This window comes from Primulina tabacum, chromosome 2, assembly GCF_025594145.1.
Source record: "Primulina tabacum isolate GXHZ01 chromosome 2, ASM2559414v2, whole genome shotgun sequence".
Lineage (NCBI taxonomy): Eukaryota > Viridiplantae > Streptophyta > Magnoliopsida > Lamiales > Gesneriaceae > Primulina > Primulina tabacum.
This window is the reverse complement of record NC_134551.1, coordinates 9,368,201-9,382,714: the sequence shown is the minus strand read 5'-3', so window position 1 is coordinate 9,382,714 and position 14,514 is coordinate 9,368,201. Positions and strand designations below refer to the sequence as shown.

General features: G+C 35.3%; 2 protein-coding genes across 3 annotated transcripts; one reads left to right on the top strand and one right to left on the bottom strand.

Moving 5' to 3' along the window:
• The first annotated feature begins 1,851 nt into the window (after positions 1-1,851).
• LOC142529838 (pentatricopeptide repeat-containing protein At1g80270, mitochondrial-like) lies at positions 1,852-5,308 on the top strand. 2 transcript variants are annotated; one of them, XM_075635498.1, is made up of 3 exons: positions 1,852-2,005; positions 2,883-3,465; positions 3,962-5,308. In XM_075635498.1, the coding sequence occupies exons 1-3, from the start codon at positions 1,971-1,973 to the stop codon at positions 5,210-5,212; spliced, it is 1,869 nt and encodes a 622-aa protein (XP_075491613.1). In that variant the 5' UTR covers positions 1,852-1,970; the 3' UTR covers positions 5,213-5,308. The 2 variants fall into 2 exon arrangements, with proteins under 2 accessions (XP_075491613.1, XP_075491621.1); XM_075635506.1 differs by having other exon boundaries at positions 1,909-2,005; positions 3,052-3,465.
• Positions 5,309-5,372: 64 nt separating this feature from the next.
• Positions 5,373-13,438, bottom strand: LOC142529847 (microtubule-associated protein 70-1-like). The gene is made up of 11 exons (XM_075635520.1): positions 13,055-13,438; positions 8,566-8,651; positions 8,161-8,226; positions 7,863-8,033; positions 7,571-7,741; positions 7,320-7,475; positions 7,058-7,204; positions 6,571-6,642; positions 5,943-6,476; positions 5,651-5,793; positions 5,373-5,519 (listed from the first exon to the last, which is right to left on the bottom strand). Exons 1-11 carry the CDS (start codon positions 13,251-13,253, stop codon positions 5,507-5,509), a joined length of 1,758 nt encoding a protein of 585 aa, XP_075491635.1. The 5' UTR covers positions 13,254-13,438; the 3' UTR covers positions 5,373-5,506.
• Positions 13,439-14,514: the final 1,076 nt, after the last annotated feature.

Below are 14,514 nucleotides of genomic sequence, written 5' to 3'. Positions count from 1 at the left end.
GTTGTGCGGTCACCCATCATCTCAATTTTAAAAAAGATAATGTCCCTGGGCGCTATTTAAAAAATTGGCAGCTTAATTTAATATATATGATTTTTTTGTTTTTTTAATGATTTTAAATCTGATATAAAGAAATTATTGAATAAATATATAAATAAATTAAAATAATTAGATATTTAGATAAAAAAAAACACTAATAAAAACAAATAATTTTTTTAAAAAACATTTAATTTAGACCATCAACCTAATCATAATCTAAATTTGAAACTTGTTGCATAGACTTTATTCCTTGAAGAAAAATGTACGATGGTTGTTTCAAAGTGTTAAATATTTGTTATCGATCCAATAAAAGGATAAGACTTTTGAATTTTAGTAAGTCTTTTGTGAGACAGTCTCATGGCGTGTCAACTCCGTCCATATTTACAATAATAAGTAATACTTTTGACATAAAAATTTATATCTTTTCACGGGTGACCCAAATAAAAAATCCGTCTCTCAATTTCTATCTAGTTATTGAGCACAACCTTCTCTATTATTAGCAAGTGAAATGAATTGAACAAGAAAAGTTCTTCATTAAATTGTCTCAAATGTACAGAGTGAAAAACGAACTAAAGAATGATACTGTTGGACTCTGTAAACTTTGGCCTATTGGGCATGAAAATTAGATATTTCATGAGTTTTTTTACGTGGATGATAAATATGGAATGAAAAACGAGTAAAAAGATCTTAACATAAGTAAGTTTATATTAAGTTATACTTCGTGAAAATGTAAGAATGATTTGTCAATTTGTATATGTTATTTGATATATGAGGAATAAAATGTATGCAAGAAACTTGCCGTTCGAGTCCTCCATCTTACGCAAAGAAGAAAATGTCCATTATTTTATCTACAATTTTTTCCTTTCCTACAACGATGCACCCAGGTTTATTCAGTTCTTCTCCATTACAGATAACAACATTCGTTCTTTTTTTTAAAAAAAAAAATTTTCTTAGACTTTTTTTGCTTTCATACAATATTTCAGTTTTTTTATGTACACCTTTGTTTTAGTCAAAATTTTCGGGGAAAAAAATAAATCTTAGTCATGCAATTTCTTATAATGTTGATGTATTTACATTTAGGCTGTCTTTGGTTGGGATGATTAAATAATGAAATGATTAAGAGAGAAATGATAAAAAAAATGATTGAAGTAAATAAGGATAAAATAATATTATATTTTGTATGATTTTTAAGAATGAGATAAATAATAATCTTTTGATGAATTGACAAAATTGTCCTTCAAGTTTTGTGCCGACGGCGACGGTGACTGGCCGGAGGCGGTGGCGGTGGTCCGGCAATCGGCCGACGGTCGGCGGGGGTGGGAGGCGACGGCTGCTGCGGTCGACGGCGGCGGTCGGCGTCGGCGTCTGTCGGTCGGCGGTCGGTGTAGGGAAATGTGGTGAGTTTGGATTTAGGAGAAGCGTAAAATTGGAAAAATAAGATGGATTAAGAGTGAGATAAATAATCCTAGGGGACGAGGAACACCTAATATAACCTAATCATTCATAGGAGAGATTGACTTGGTTAAATAAAAAAACGTACCAAACGGGTGATTATGTAAGTTTAAAAAATCAATCAAACCAAACGGGACCTTACACTTCATGACACATTTATTTTTTTATAAAATATGAGTTTCCCGAAAAATTTGAACTTATAAATAACTTCAAATAATACTCATTATTCTATAATCACTTTTATGAAGTATTGTGCGTGACACTAATAATAGGATAAATGAGTTAAAGGCTAGAGGTCTTGACCCTTGAAATAATTTCCATTTTGTCTCATATTATATTTTTTGGAATAGATGTATGAAATTCTACATTAAAAAAAAAATCACTTTTTCCCCAAAATTAATTGTCTGAAACAACCCCCAGTTCTGTACTATATGGGTTTACTAGGTTTCAGGCAAAATTGATTTAGGAAATCGACCGTCAGCATGTGGGCACTACGCAGAGCTTCTGTTTATCTCAGGTATCTATGTCTTCTTCTTTGTTGCGAGAGTGCTGTTTTATGTGTTCCTTTTTCATGGGCCCTTGGAGAAATGTGATGCAATGCCAAAGCTACATGCTTTAGCCACAATATGTATCTTTTGGAATGTACATTTATGGGGTGTAAGATGATCATGATTAATTTAAATCTTCCATAGATTTTTGAGGAATTGTGATTAACTGCGTATGTATGGGGCGCCATTCGTCTTCTGTGTAATTTTCTGAAAGGTTTGTTCTGGTGAAGTTGCTGACTTTTGGTAGATACATCGAGGAAGAAAAAGAATCATTTTTGTTCTCTGCTGGGGAGTGTATTTTACTCGCGTTTTAAGTTTCGTTAGTATCTTTTTGTTGGCAACGTGTCACATATGGCGGCGTTTATTTATGATCAGATGATGCGGGGAAATGATTTTTTGTTTAATAATAAATTTCGTGTTCTTCGGGGAATTTTGCCGGGTGAAGTATGTGGTGTTGGACAAAGAAAATGTTCACCTTTGTTGTCTTCATCTTTGTATATTATTTTCAAATATGTAAGTTTAAGTCTATAGTTGAGGGGTTTTGACTGATCTGCTGTTGACACTCCTGTCAATTTGCAAGACTGTTGGTTAAACTGGAAGAAAGTGAGTTAGATGTTTCCTTTTGATCATCTTATCAAAGTGGTAGTTAATTTTACCCTGGTTTTGAAACGGTAGCTTTACTCAACTTTCAGGCTCAATGGCAGTGAACTCTGGCTTTTTAGAAACTGGTAGTGTCTGTCACAGCAAAGAAGACCAGTTTGTGATTGTATCATCTTATTTGTGGTAAAATGGGAAGCCTTGTCCAAAATGAATGCTTTAATAATATATACCTTATTCGTGCCGTAGGCATCCAGGTTTAAGCTCAGGGAGCACTCGAATAAGCTGTGTGCAGTCAAAAATCTTAACTTGTTGTTTGGAAAATTATCATGCTGGATTGATTGGACCTCAAGAAAATTTATTTGACAAAGTGCTATCCACCACGAGATTTTACTACACATCTTCTGTTTCTTTGAAGTCTTGTACAGAAGTTCATCCTTTTTCTTCTCAAGCCGGTCCCAACAGCCATGTAGAAGATGATGATGACAAGTTGGAGGATGGTTTTTCTGATCTCGAAACGCCATGTGGTTTAGTTCAAGAATCTACTTCTGGAGATGAGAATAGTGATATGTTATTTGAAGGGGATGGTTTTACAGATGACGAGGAAAATGAGTTGGAGGCATCGATTACTGAAGCTGATGCTGGAAAGAAAAGATCTCCCGAAACTAAACCTACTTCAACGTTAACTAATACTATCCTAGCTGCTCTTGCCGTATCGATGAAGGAAGTTTGTGAGAAATGGGTTGAAGAAGGAAATGAAATTACTCAGACAGAGGTATCATTAACCATGCTTGAACTTCGGAAACGACGGATGTTTCTCAAAGCATTGCAGGTGGTTATTCTTATAGTTTATTGTATGATGTTTATTTTGTTTACCCTTCATCTTTGCTTCTCTACATCTTGCCAACAAATAGCGGCAATTTTTTGTTTAGTGTATTGTCTTTGGTGTCTTTTAAGGGCATATTAAGGTTTTGTTTGCAAATGCTTTAGAAAAAGTGATTATGAACTTTTCTTTTACATAGTTGGGCAACTTTATAAAAGAAAAAATTCATCACCACTTTTTTTTAATCATTTGCAAGCACGGACTAAATCATTCTCAGAAGCTTCTTCATGGGTCTCCCTGAACCATCGATCGTGATAAAAGTTAAGAAAAATTCTCCATTTACCACCCAAACTTGAGACTTTATATACACGCCTTAGATCCCTCCAGTGGACCTCGTTTTGTAGTTTAATTAATGGACTCATATTGATGAGTCAATGCATGCTATATCTTTTAATTTTAGGAGATTCGGAGTGGCACTTACGTTGTTTCCCTTCCAATCTTGCAGCTGTCTGAATGGTCGGAGAAGTCAAAGCGTCTTTATTTTCTTGAGAATAATTATGCTTCTCGTGTCGATTTACTAGCCAAAGTGCGTGGTCTCTTACAGGCAGAAAGATATGTCAAGCAGATTCCTGAATCTTTTAGAGGTGAATTAGTCTATCGAACTCTGTTAGCAAATTGTGTTGCTGCTACCGATGCGAAGAAATCCGAGGAAGTGTTTGCTAAAATCAAGAATCTAGGATTACCTGTTTCACTTTTTTCTTGCAATCAGATGCTACTTCTATACAAGAGAAGCGGTAATGAGAAAATTGCTGATGTTCTGCTCTTCATGCAGAAAGAGAACATCAAACCATCTGTATTCACCTACCAGATTTTAATCGATATAAAGGGGAAATCCAATGATATATCTGGGATGGAGCAAATTCTTGAGACAATGAAGGCTGAAGGAGTGAAACCTAACAATCACATGTTGGTGTCCTTGGCTCGGTACTATACTGCTGTCGGGCTAAAAGATAAAGCCGACACCATGCTAAAGGAGGTCGAAGGAGATGATATAAATGAAAATCTGGGAATCTGTCGGGTTCTACTCCCAATTTATGCTTCACTTGGTAGGGAAGATGAAGTTGGGAGAATCTGGAAAGCTTGTGAATCTCGTCCAGGGTGGGAAGACTGTATGGCTGCTATTGAAGCTTGGGGACAGCTCAGAAAAATTGAAAATGCTGAGGCAGCTTTCGACATAATGGTAAAAAAACTGAAGAAAAAATCTGTAAAGCATTTTACTGCTCTTCTTAAGGTCTACGCAAATAACGAGATGTTTGCAAAAGCGAAGAATCTTGTGAAGCAAATGGAGGCAAGCGGTTGTTCCCCTGATTCACTGACTTGGGATGCACTTGTTACGCTTTATATCGGAACTGGAGAAGTCGAAAAAGCTGACAATATTCTTGAGAAAGCTGCTCAACAAAGAAGGGGAAGGCCACTGTTTAATTCTTACACAGCAATCATGGATCAGTATGCAAAAAGAGGGGATACACATAATGCTGAGAGGTTATTCCTGAGGATGAGAAAGGCTGGCTACACTGCACGACTTCGGCAATATAACACACTACTTCTGGCCTATAAAAATGCCAAGGCTCCTGTTTATGGGTTCATTGAGAGGATGAAGGGCGATGGTCTTTCCCCGAGTAAATCATTTACCATGCAGGTGGCTAAGGTCGATGCATTTAGAAAGCCAAATGTGGCTGATTTGCTGGAATTATGAAAATGAATGCTCTTTGTCCCAAGTTTGATTCGAACTGAATAAGGTGTTAGATTATGTGTGATATATTATTAATATATTAATTATGGCAGTACAGAGGAGTAGAAAATATCATGAATCGGAAGAATTAAATTCTTTACAAAACTTGAAATGAGCCAATAGAAGTCCCGGATGGGGGACGTTCAAGAGGGAAGTAACTTAGGTCACTGCTAACAAACTTACTGTAGTTTAGATAAACAAGATCTCTTTATCGTGGCATAACAATAGCAACTTATAACCGGGGGTGGGTGGGTAAGGTTACCGTCCAGTCCTGAAAAATATAGCAATAATGTCATCGGTATCCAATGACAACAAACGAACCTCGTGAATTTGAGTCCTTTAATGTGAATTGGGGGGAACACAACAAAAAATGAACCAAATATCATGGCATGACAAGTGTACCTAATATGCCGGTTCCTCGGATCATGTTCTTTAACGTTACGTATAGTCGCAACTTCCTTTTCCATGGCAGCAACTTCTCTGCGCATTTTCTTGGCCTCGACTTCCATTGATTTGTTTAATGTTTCAACTTTCTTTGTTAGCATCTGTGAAATTCCAATGACAGAAAGTTCAATGCTCAGAGGTACAGAGAGGCGTGGGAGTTGTCAGGAAACAAATGTCGCAATTGGCTCTCCTGTTCTCAAATTTTTCTATAGTCGAGTGTCTTTCTTTAAATAGCTGTCAGGAAACAAACCTCGATAGCGTCATCTTTGTCCTTCATGCGTTGGTCTTTTTCATGGCTAGATTTTCGCAGCATTGTGACCTCTTTTTGCAGCATATCATATAGCATTCCAGAGACGTAGTCATGGTTTTCCCTTTCCAACTTCTCAGTCAATGTATAGCCATCCCCATTCTCACATGGAGTAGCTATTATATTGTTTTGGCCATCTTTGCCAGGGGCGAGTCGATTATCTTTCTCGCCCATTTCTGCAACAACCCTATCACCTCGTGTTAACCTGCTGTCACCTTCAAATGCACTTGGCATAATGTTTACCTGCCTCAACAATGAATTTGAACTGATGATTGTACGGGATGACTTAGATAAATTTAGTTTTTTAGATTGGAAGACGTTCGAGGATGGTATGGCCAAGTTTTCTGCTCCTCCAAGTGACATCCTTCGTGAAGTCCCACTAGTCAAACTTTTTCCTTGTAAAGAAGCACGGGTTGTACTGTTGGAACGAGGTTTAAGTCTCTCCTCCAAAAACTTAAAGCGCGAGTAATATTTTTCCTAATCAATTGTTAATAATGAGGATTGAGTGTTCCACTGTCATCTCGACCAAGTAAATAATGGTGGGATGTACAAAAATTACCTATTTTCCTACCTTCAACTGAGCTTCTGCCTTGACAGCACGATCCGCAATTGCAAGTTTATCTTTCAGCTGTTGCATTTCTCCCTGAAAAATTCTAAATCATCAGACTGCTTGCATCTGAGTAACTACATACAATGGTTAAGATATTCCCTCCATGAAAAAACATAATAATTAAATTTAATCATTAGCATCTTCAAACCAAGGTCCTCGGTTTAAGTCACGTCAGTCCTAAACATTTAAAAGAATTGTTCGCCAAAACATTTTCTTTATTCATAATCCACACTCCAAACGCTTGAATTATGTCCATTTGAGTCTCATTCATTTGTTTCACCGATTTCTACTGAATCGGGTTGCCAATGACAGGAAATTGGATCAGCATTATTTAGAGTTCCTCAACTTAGATTTGGTTCGTCTGTTTTGCAATCACTGAACTGTACCACTACCACTAATATGATATCAATTTTTAGCAAACGTTTCCACTCAAAGTTAGATTACGCACCTGGTAGAATTTTCTTTCTTCCAGCCATTGTTTTACTGGCATTACTTTGTCAGATGCATCTTTCCAATCATTTGCAACAACAACAGCAACACGATTTGCTGAAACCTTAGCACGAGCCAGTTCACGATCCAGGATCCTTTTTTCGTCCTGCTCAAGCTTTGCAATTAGCAACGACCAAAAGATGCACACGATGGCAAAATGCTTGAGGCTTTAAACACAAGTTATTCACAAAAAAGAAAATTAAAGAGCAGTTAGCCTTTACATTTATTTCTTGCACTTTTCGCTGGTAATCCCGTACGGCATTGGCTGCTGAACCCCCAGCCAAAACAGCCTCCTCAAGCTCACGAACCGTCTGTGTTAGCTTCTCAACCTCAGCAACCTTTTGCCTATGCATTTTATCCAATATTTTATTCTCCTCCTACAAAATCAAGAAGTGTTTTATCAGAAATCTACAGCAACACCTGAAATCAATTTACGTTTTTCTACGCATCAACTGCTCTAAAATAGTCACACCTGGCATATCTCGATCTGTTTCGCCAGCTCTTGATTTTTGTTCTCTAGATCATCAACCAATGATGCTTTTGCTAGAGCAATCTGAACTGTGTGTTCTGCTTCCAAGAGAGCAGCCTCTTTGGTTTTAGTGAGTCGATCAAGAGATTTGTTGTCTTCTTGTAGCTTTGCCACCTAAAGAACCAAAGTCCACACTTTTCCAATCACAAATTTAACATTCTTAATAAAGAGCGGCAAAATTATTCTTGTTTAGGATATTCAGAAGTAGAAAATGAAATTGGTGCTTGGTAAGTACCTCCGATCTTGCAAGCTTTAACTCAGCCTCCAGAGGAGCAATTATTGCCTCTATGGGAGGCATCTCATCGTCTCTCTGCTTAGCATGTACTCTTCGAAGAGTGGCTTCTGCAGCAAATTGTGCAGCCAGAGCTTCTTTTTTCTCTTCATTAGTTTTCTTAATTTCTAGGTTCTGAATGAACAAGTGAATGCAGAATTATTTTTTTCAGTCTTCTTTAAGCTTCAATATATAAGCAAATCTAGGAGACAGAGACAAGTAAACAAGAGCCAATACCAGAACTCAAGTAACCGTATTGTACCTTGCTTTCAAGTTGAGCTTCCATTGTTTTTAACTTATCATCTACTTTCTTGAGCTCCTCAGTAAGCTAAAAAAGACAACATATCAATGAGCAACCTTTAGCGAGGAACTTTTCCCCGTGCTTATCAAAACAACCAGCTCACCAAAATCCAAATACCCAAACCATAAAAAATAGCCAGAAACAAGAAATTCATTTAGTCTGCAATTACTAAATAATAATTGTTCAGAATATAACTTACAAATGTTCAGATCAGTGTCTAACTAAGTGACCATTCGAGAATAGTCTAATGAAGTGACCAACAAGTGATAGTTTCTGTTTATCGCTTACAAAACTGCCCACATAATTTTACAACATATTCATAGACATCAAAATATATATAAGTATATAACTTATGGATAAGCTTACCTCTTCAACAGCCTTCTCTTTAAGGCGTTCGGAACTCTTCAATGCTTTGATTTCTGTGTGCCTCTCTCCCAGTTCTCTATCTTTTTCTGCACATTTGCTACATTCTTTCATATGAATTCTGAAAAACTTCAATCTATGTTACTTGAATTCCAGAGTAAACCAAATTCAAGATAAAATTAGATTATTAGCAGTTTACACTTACATTGGCTTCATGAAATTTCTTTGAATATCTAAAATACCTTTACGTTTGAATGATGATACATTTTATTTTGGTTCACTGAAAGTATAGTTATCATCTCAGGAAGTGGGTACTTTTTGCAACTTGTAATGGTATAATACAAAGCTCAATACAACTTAACGAACTTCAGCTTCATTCTAATTGAGTTCCTATCTTTCCAAAGAAAAAGAATCTCCGAAGAAGGGAATTCTTCAACAAGGTCTTAGCCAATAATCAAGAATAGATAATATTTAATCTTTAAACCATATGCTAATTCACAGCCACTGTATTAGGTAAGAATGAGCAGCACATAATATGTACTAGAACTTTGAGCAACATCGTCAACCTTATAACATTAAATTCATTGCAATCTGCATATTGATTCAGTTATTCTCCATTCAATTCTTAAAATACATATAAATTTACATAAAAAAAATACAAATATATGTATATACATATAAAAGGCTCGCAGTCCTATTTGTTCTTCCATTGCGTGACAAAAACACCCAGTAAATAGCCCTCAAATGGTGAAAGATGCATGAGGGTCACATAAAACAGGCCATTCAACATATACTAACGAACAGAAGGTATGGGAAGGACATTGCACGTTGCATGAATCAATTCATGAGAGAATGAAAAGTCAGAATAAATAACGGTTTTCTACATCAATAAGAATTACTCGTGCTAATTAGACGGGCTAATATGTATCCATACATCTCAAGTCTCAACCCCTTCTCACATTCAAGATTCAATTTTTAGAGGGTCGTTTTGTATAGTTACAACAACATTAATTATTTCATCCTCTTATATTTAATTCTTCATGTTTCACAAATTCGTAGGAAATTTCTTAAACACTTTTGGAAGAAGATAGATGCAATTTTTGTTTCATATATTGTTTTCAATGTAAACATTAGTGATTTCAAATCAATAATTCTTCATTGAATCTAACAATCTTGATGCTTTCATTAGAATGTGTTTCTGTGTAATGATCCAAATCCTTATTTTGAATGAAATATGATTTGTTAATTAAGCATTATTAAGGAATAGATAATTCGGGATCAACCTGTTTAGATCCACCGAATTTAAAATGGATCACCCAATCTACTTCATATTACATTATCCTGAGAAATCCAACTAGACGAATAAGATTATAGCACGTGACTGATAAGATTGATTTCAGATCTTTTGAACTAGTTCGGATGTAGCCTATCAAATAGAAGCCGATTTTTTTCCTGCACCGCTTCCTCTTTCAGCTAATCTCTCTCGAGTTCTAGACATATAGCTTAAGTTTTCTAACCAGTTTCTAGGGTAGTTTAGTGTCGGGAGCTTCAGAGCGGAGGGGTCGGTGAACCGGGATGTAGATCGAGACATCATCAACGGGCTGACAACAGACATATATATAAAAACCTAAAGCCTTAAATAATGATTTAAGGATCATTATAAAGAATTTTGAAGCATGTTTGGCAATTCAGGATCTGGATTGATGGTGATTTCATTATGTTAGTATTGTCAATGTTCAGACGAATAAGCTTTCTGTCGGATTATTTTAGTGTGGTATGTGACGTACCGATTGAGATATCCAAGCGTAATATACACACTTATATGCTGCATTTATCTGTTGCATGATACATGTTTCACTACTCTGGCATATTATGCATGACATATCACGTTGGACCTGATATCTTTTGAGATATATCTTGTTTGTTGGGGTCGCTCAGCCTGGTTCTGTATCGTGGACGGTTGGGCATTGAGAGCTACAGTGTCCGACAGGACTCTTGGGCTCTGATGACCCTGGACATTGTAGGTCCACGTCTTGATGGTGAGTGTGAGAGTCAAAACATGCCTAGGGTAAATCAGAGACCACGCACTCAGGCGCATCTAGACTGAGCATGAGATTCTTGACTTGATCCTTGATATCCGAGCATATTGCATTTCACATGCATCTTATCGGTTTGTACACTTGTACATTCTCGTATTAGGCGATTGTCGCTTACGTACTTATTTTAATCTTGGGCACCCCATTCCGCGGGATATGTCTTAGGTTGGATGGTTGGAACGGCCAGGGCAGTAGCTAGAGCAGTTGTGTTTTCGGTGGTAATCCAGTGGAGTTTTTATTTGGTTTCTCGTATTCTCGTTCAAGATTATGTTTTCGATATGATTGTATTAACGTTTTAGACTAAGATTATAGTTCTGTTTTCATTTGGATTGTAAGATGATTAAGTTATTTGATTTCCGCTGTTTAATTTTTGTTATCGAGTTTAAATTTTGCATACTTATTAGTCTGTTTCGTAGTGGTTCTCTTAATATCCTCGAGCATATCGCTCGAGCAGTGACAAGGAATGATCCTCTTTGTCCAGAATCCAATTGCAGAAACTTTAATGCCGTTGAATAAGAGTGAAACTGAGCAGGTTTATGCTTCGAAAATTTATCAGAAAATGTTATCAAACCAAAACATGTACTTCAGGAAATGTATATTCAGCAGTTTATCATGTAAAAACTACGGAAGTACTGTTCTATACAATACACTAATGTTTTATCCTCACCTTTGAATTTTGATATTCCGTGTTTCTGCAATAATTTGGTTAATTTGATTTATCTTTTTCTCAGTCTTCTGAAATAGTTTTGATTGTTTGTGATGATTAAGGAAAGGATGAATTTATTATTTATTTGTTCAAAAAATTAAACTTTATTATGCCTGATCAAGGCAGGAAAACCGATTCTCTTGGACCCCGTGAACTTATTTAATGTGTCTGTCGGAGTCCACTAATTTACTGTTAAGTTACTGAAGAAACACTTTTTTTATGCGTTGCTATATTAATGCTCACAGGAGTAACTAAGATATTATCAAGACTAGTGCACCGACGCACATGTTGCGTGGTTGTATAATATTTTTTATAATTCATTTGGTTTATATTTAAATGAGAATCAAAGTATAATTTTTTATAATTCATGTGGTTTATATTTAAATGAGAATCAAAATATAATTATAAGAAATAGTGAGAGACTACACTGTAATTTTGATATATAAATTAAAAATTAAATAGAAAATAAAAGAATAAAAAAATGACCTCAATAAGACTTGAACATATAACTTATTTCTAAGAAACAATAACTCTATCCGCTATATTACATATAACTTACATTAAAGTTTTAACATGACACCAAAATTAGTTACTCTAAATATCAAAAATTTAATAGAATAATATAGATAAATTGTTTAAATCAATATGAATCATTGTAAACATTAATTCGCATTTGCTAGTCTTATGCACTTAAGAATGATTATTTTTATATTATTTGTTTCCATATTATTAAACTTGTATTCCTCTGTAAAAGCATGGGAAAACTAATTTTTCACAATCAGAAATTTTCACTTTTCACTGAATCAGAGATAATCTCCCACGATTAGGAATATAAACTACACAGGGGAAATAATCAATATAAGAGCTGCAAATAATGTATAAAGGAAGATACAACGGCAAAACGACGTGGAGCCTTCAAAATTAACTTTACCTTCACTCATCAACGATTCTTTCCACAAGAATGTGAACATTATTCCATCTTCTTTAAATTTTCAGAGTTTCAATACAAAAATTATTCCGAAATCCCATTGAATTATTCCACCATTCACAAAGTTCTGCTTGTGAAAATTGAAAGCTAGCATGGAGGCATGGACCACATTTTTAGCTTTTGGATTTCAAAATAGCATGATTGATCTTATGTCTTTCTATAAACGACAAGAACACAAAACACGGAAGACCTTCATAAACAAACGTCCATATATTATATAGACCCCTTCAAATTTGAATTTCGAAAAGGACAAATCACGAACCACAGTCTATAATTATTATAAAATAATTCACCACTGATACTAATAGCTAGAATAGTAGCTTTTCTTTTTTTGGTTTGCCGGCTACAGCGTTAGCGGGTTTACGGTTCGCCGGATGCAACCTGAAGATAGTTATTGCGGTTTTTTCCTCATAAAAAAGTAAAATAATAGAACAGTAGGTAGCAAATTAATATAGTAAAGGAGCTACCCAATTTAAAATTGAAGCTCCATTAAAAATTATAACTTGCACTAAAAGTTCTAGCTGGGCCTCCGATTTCAGCCGGAGGCCTACATATTAGCCGTGAAGCAAACTTTACCGAAATTTTGGAGAAAAATTTTAAAATTTCCCATTTCCGAGCAAACAAAACATCTTTCTTCCAAAAAAAAACCCGACAAGTTCCCAGGAGTAAGCACAATCTGACGCACATGGCAAAATAACATACCTCGGCATTCGTTCTCAAGGCGAGTGAGCTCCACGCGCACTGGATCAGAGCCATGAAGCATCGTAACAATGTCATCCACCTCGGGAGCAGCTCGGAAGTGAGCCACGACCGGCTTCTTCTTAGCCTTGAAAGAAACCGGTGACGTCAGGTTCTGTATCCCCTGTTCTCCATCACCGCAATTCTGATAATAAGTCCCCATGAAATCACCAATCTGAACACCTAAAACAGTATATAGAAGAGAGTTCACACCAATTCCCCTTCTTCTGGTCGGAATGCACGCAGAAGAACGCTTATATAACGGGAAATTTATGTATGTATAGATAGAGAGAGAATTGAAAGGTCAGTGGGATTGGATTCGCAGTAGAGAGAGAAACTGGTGGCTGGGATTTATACAGGGAGAGGGGACTAGCCGTTTAGGCGGGGCTTTAATAAACGGTAAATTAAGGATTTTATACCCACACATAAAAATAAATTTTACTTTGAAACCAATATTTTAATGGTATATATATATTTAAAAAAAGCAGGTTAACTTATTCATATATATATATATATATATATATCATGAAAAATAATATTTTAATATAAAATATGATTTTTTTTATAAATTGAATCGGATAAAAAATTTATCACACAAAATTATTTGGTGAAACAATAACACTTGAATATATTAATCTATAAATTTATATTATATTAATATGTCTCTTTTTTTTTTTGAGTAAATGTTAGTAATGTCTTGGGGATTTAGCAGTGTAAATTTTGTTTTTGTTGTCCAAAAAAATCAGATATTTTAACATAAAATTAATTTAGGCTCACCACTCATACAAAAAACGTGATGCATCTCAAAGATAAAATTCACACAAATTAAAATAGTTGAATTATGTATCTTCCAATATATATGTACACACGGATATAAACGTTATCTTTTTAATTTTCTTTCAAAAAATTAAACATTTTTCTCACTTCATATCACCAGTTCCATTAACGAGCTAAGCATTTTCAAATGAAAATTCAATAATATTTTTAAGAGGTTGTAAGCACTTTTGTAGTAGTCCAAAAAGACATGAAATCCAATCACATCCACATTTGAGAAAGTTAAGTTCATAACAACCACTATTTTTTGCTTTTTACAGTGCAAAAATAGTAGTTTCCAAATCAGAATATGGACAAATCGGATTTGTTCGACCTTATCCATATGGGTAATGTACTAAAATCATTGAGTAGTTGACATGTGCCAATTTTTGATACATGTAAACTCTTCATTGCATGGAATCGACGCATGTCAACATCTCAATAGTTTGGGACGCTACCCATATAAGCAGGGTTCGACAACATAAAGAAACAATCTCCCCAATAAAGTTATGCAACTCAAAATAAATATCTCACAACTCAAAATAAATATCTATTTACATTAACAGCATACACACACCGAACAAATTATTTGAAGAAAGTGAATACATATT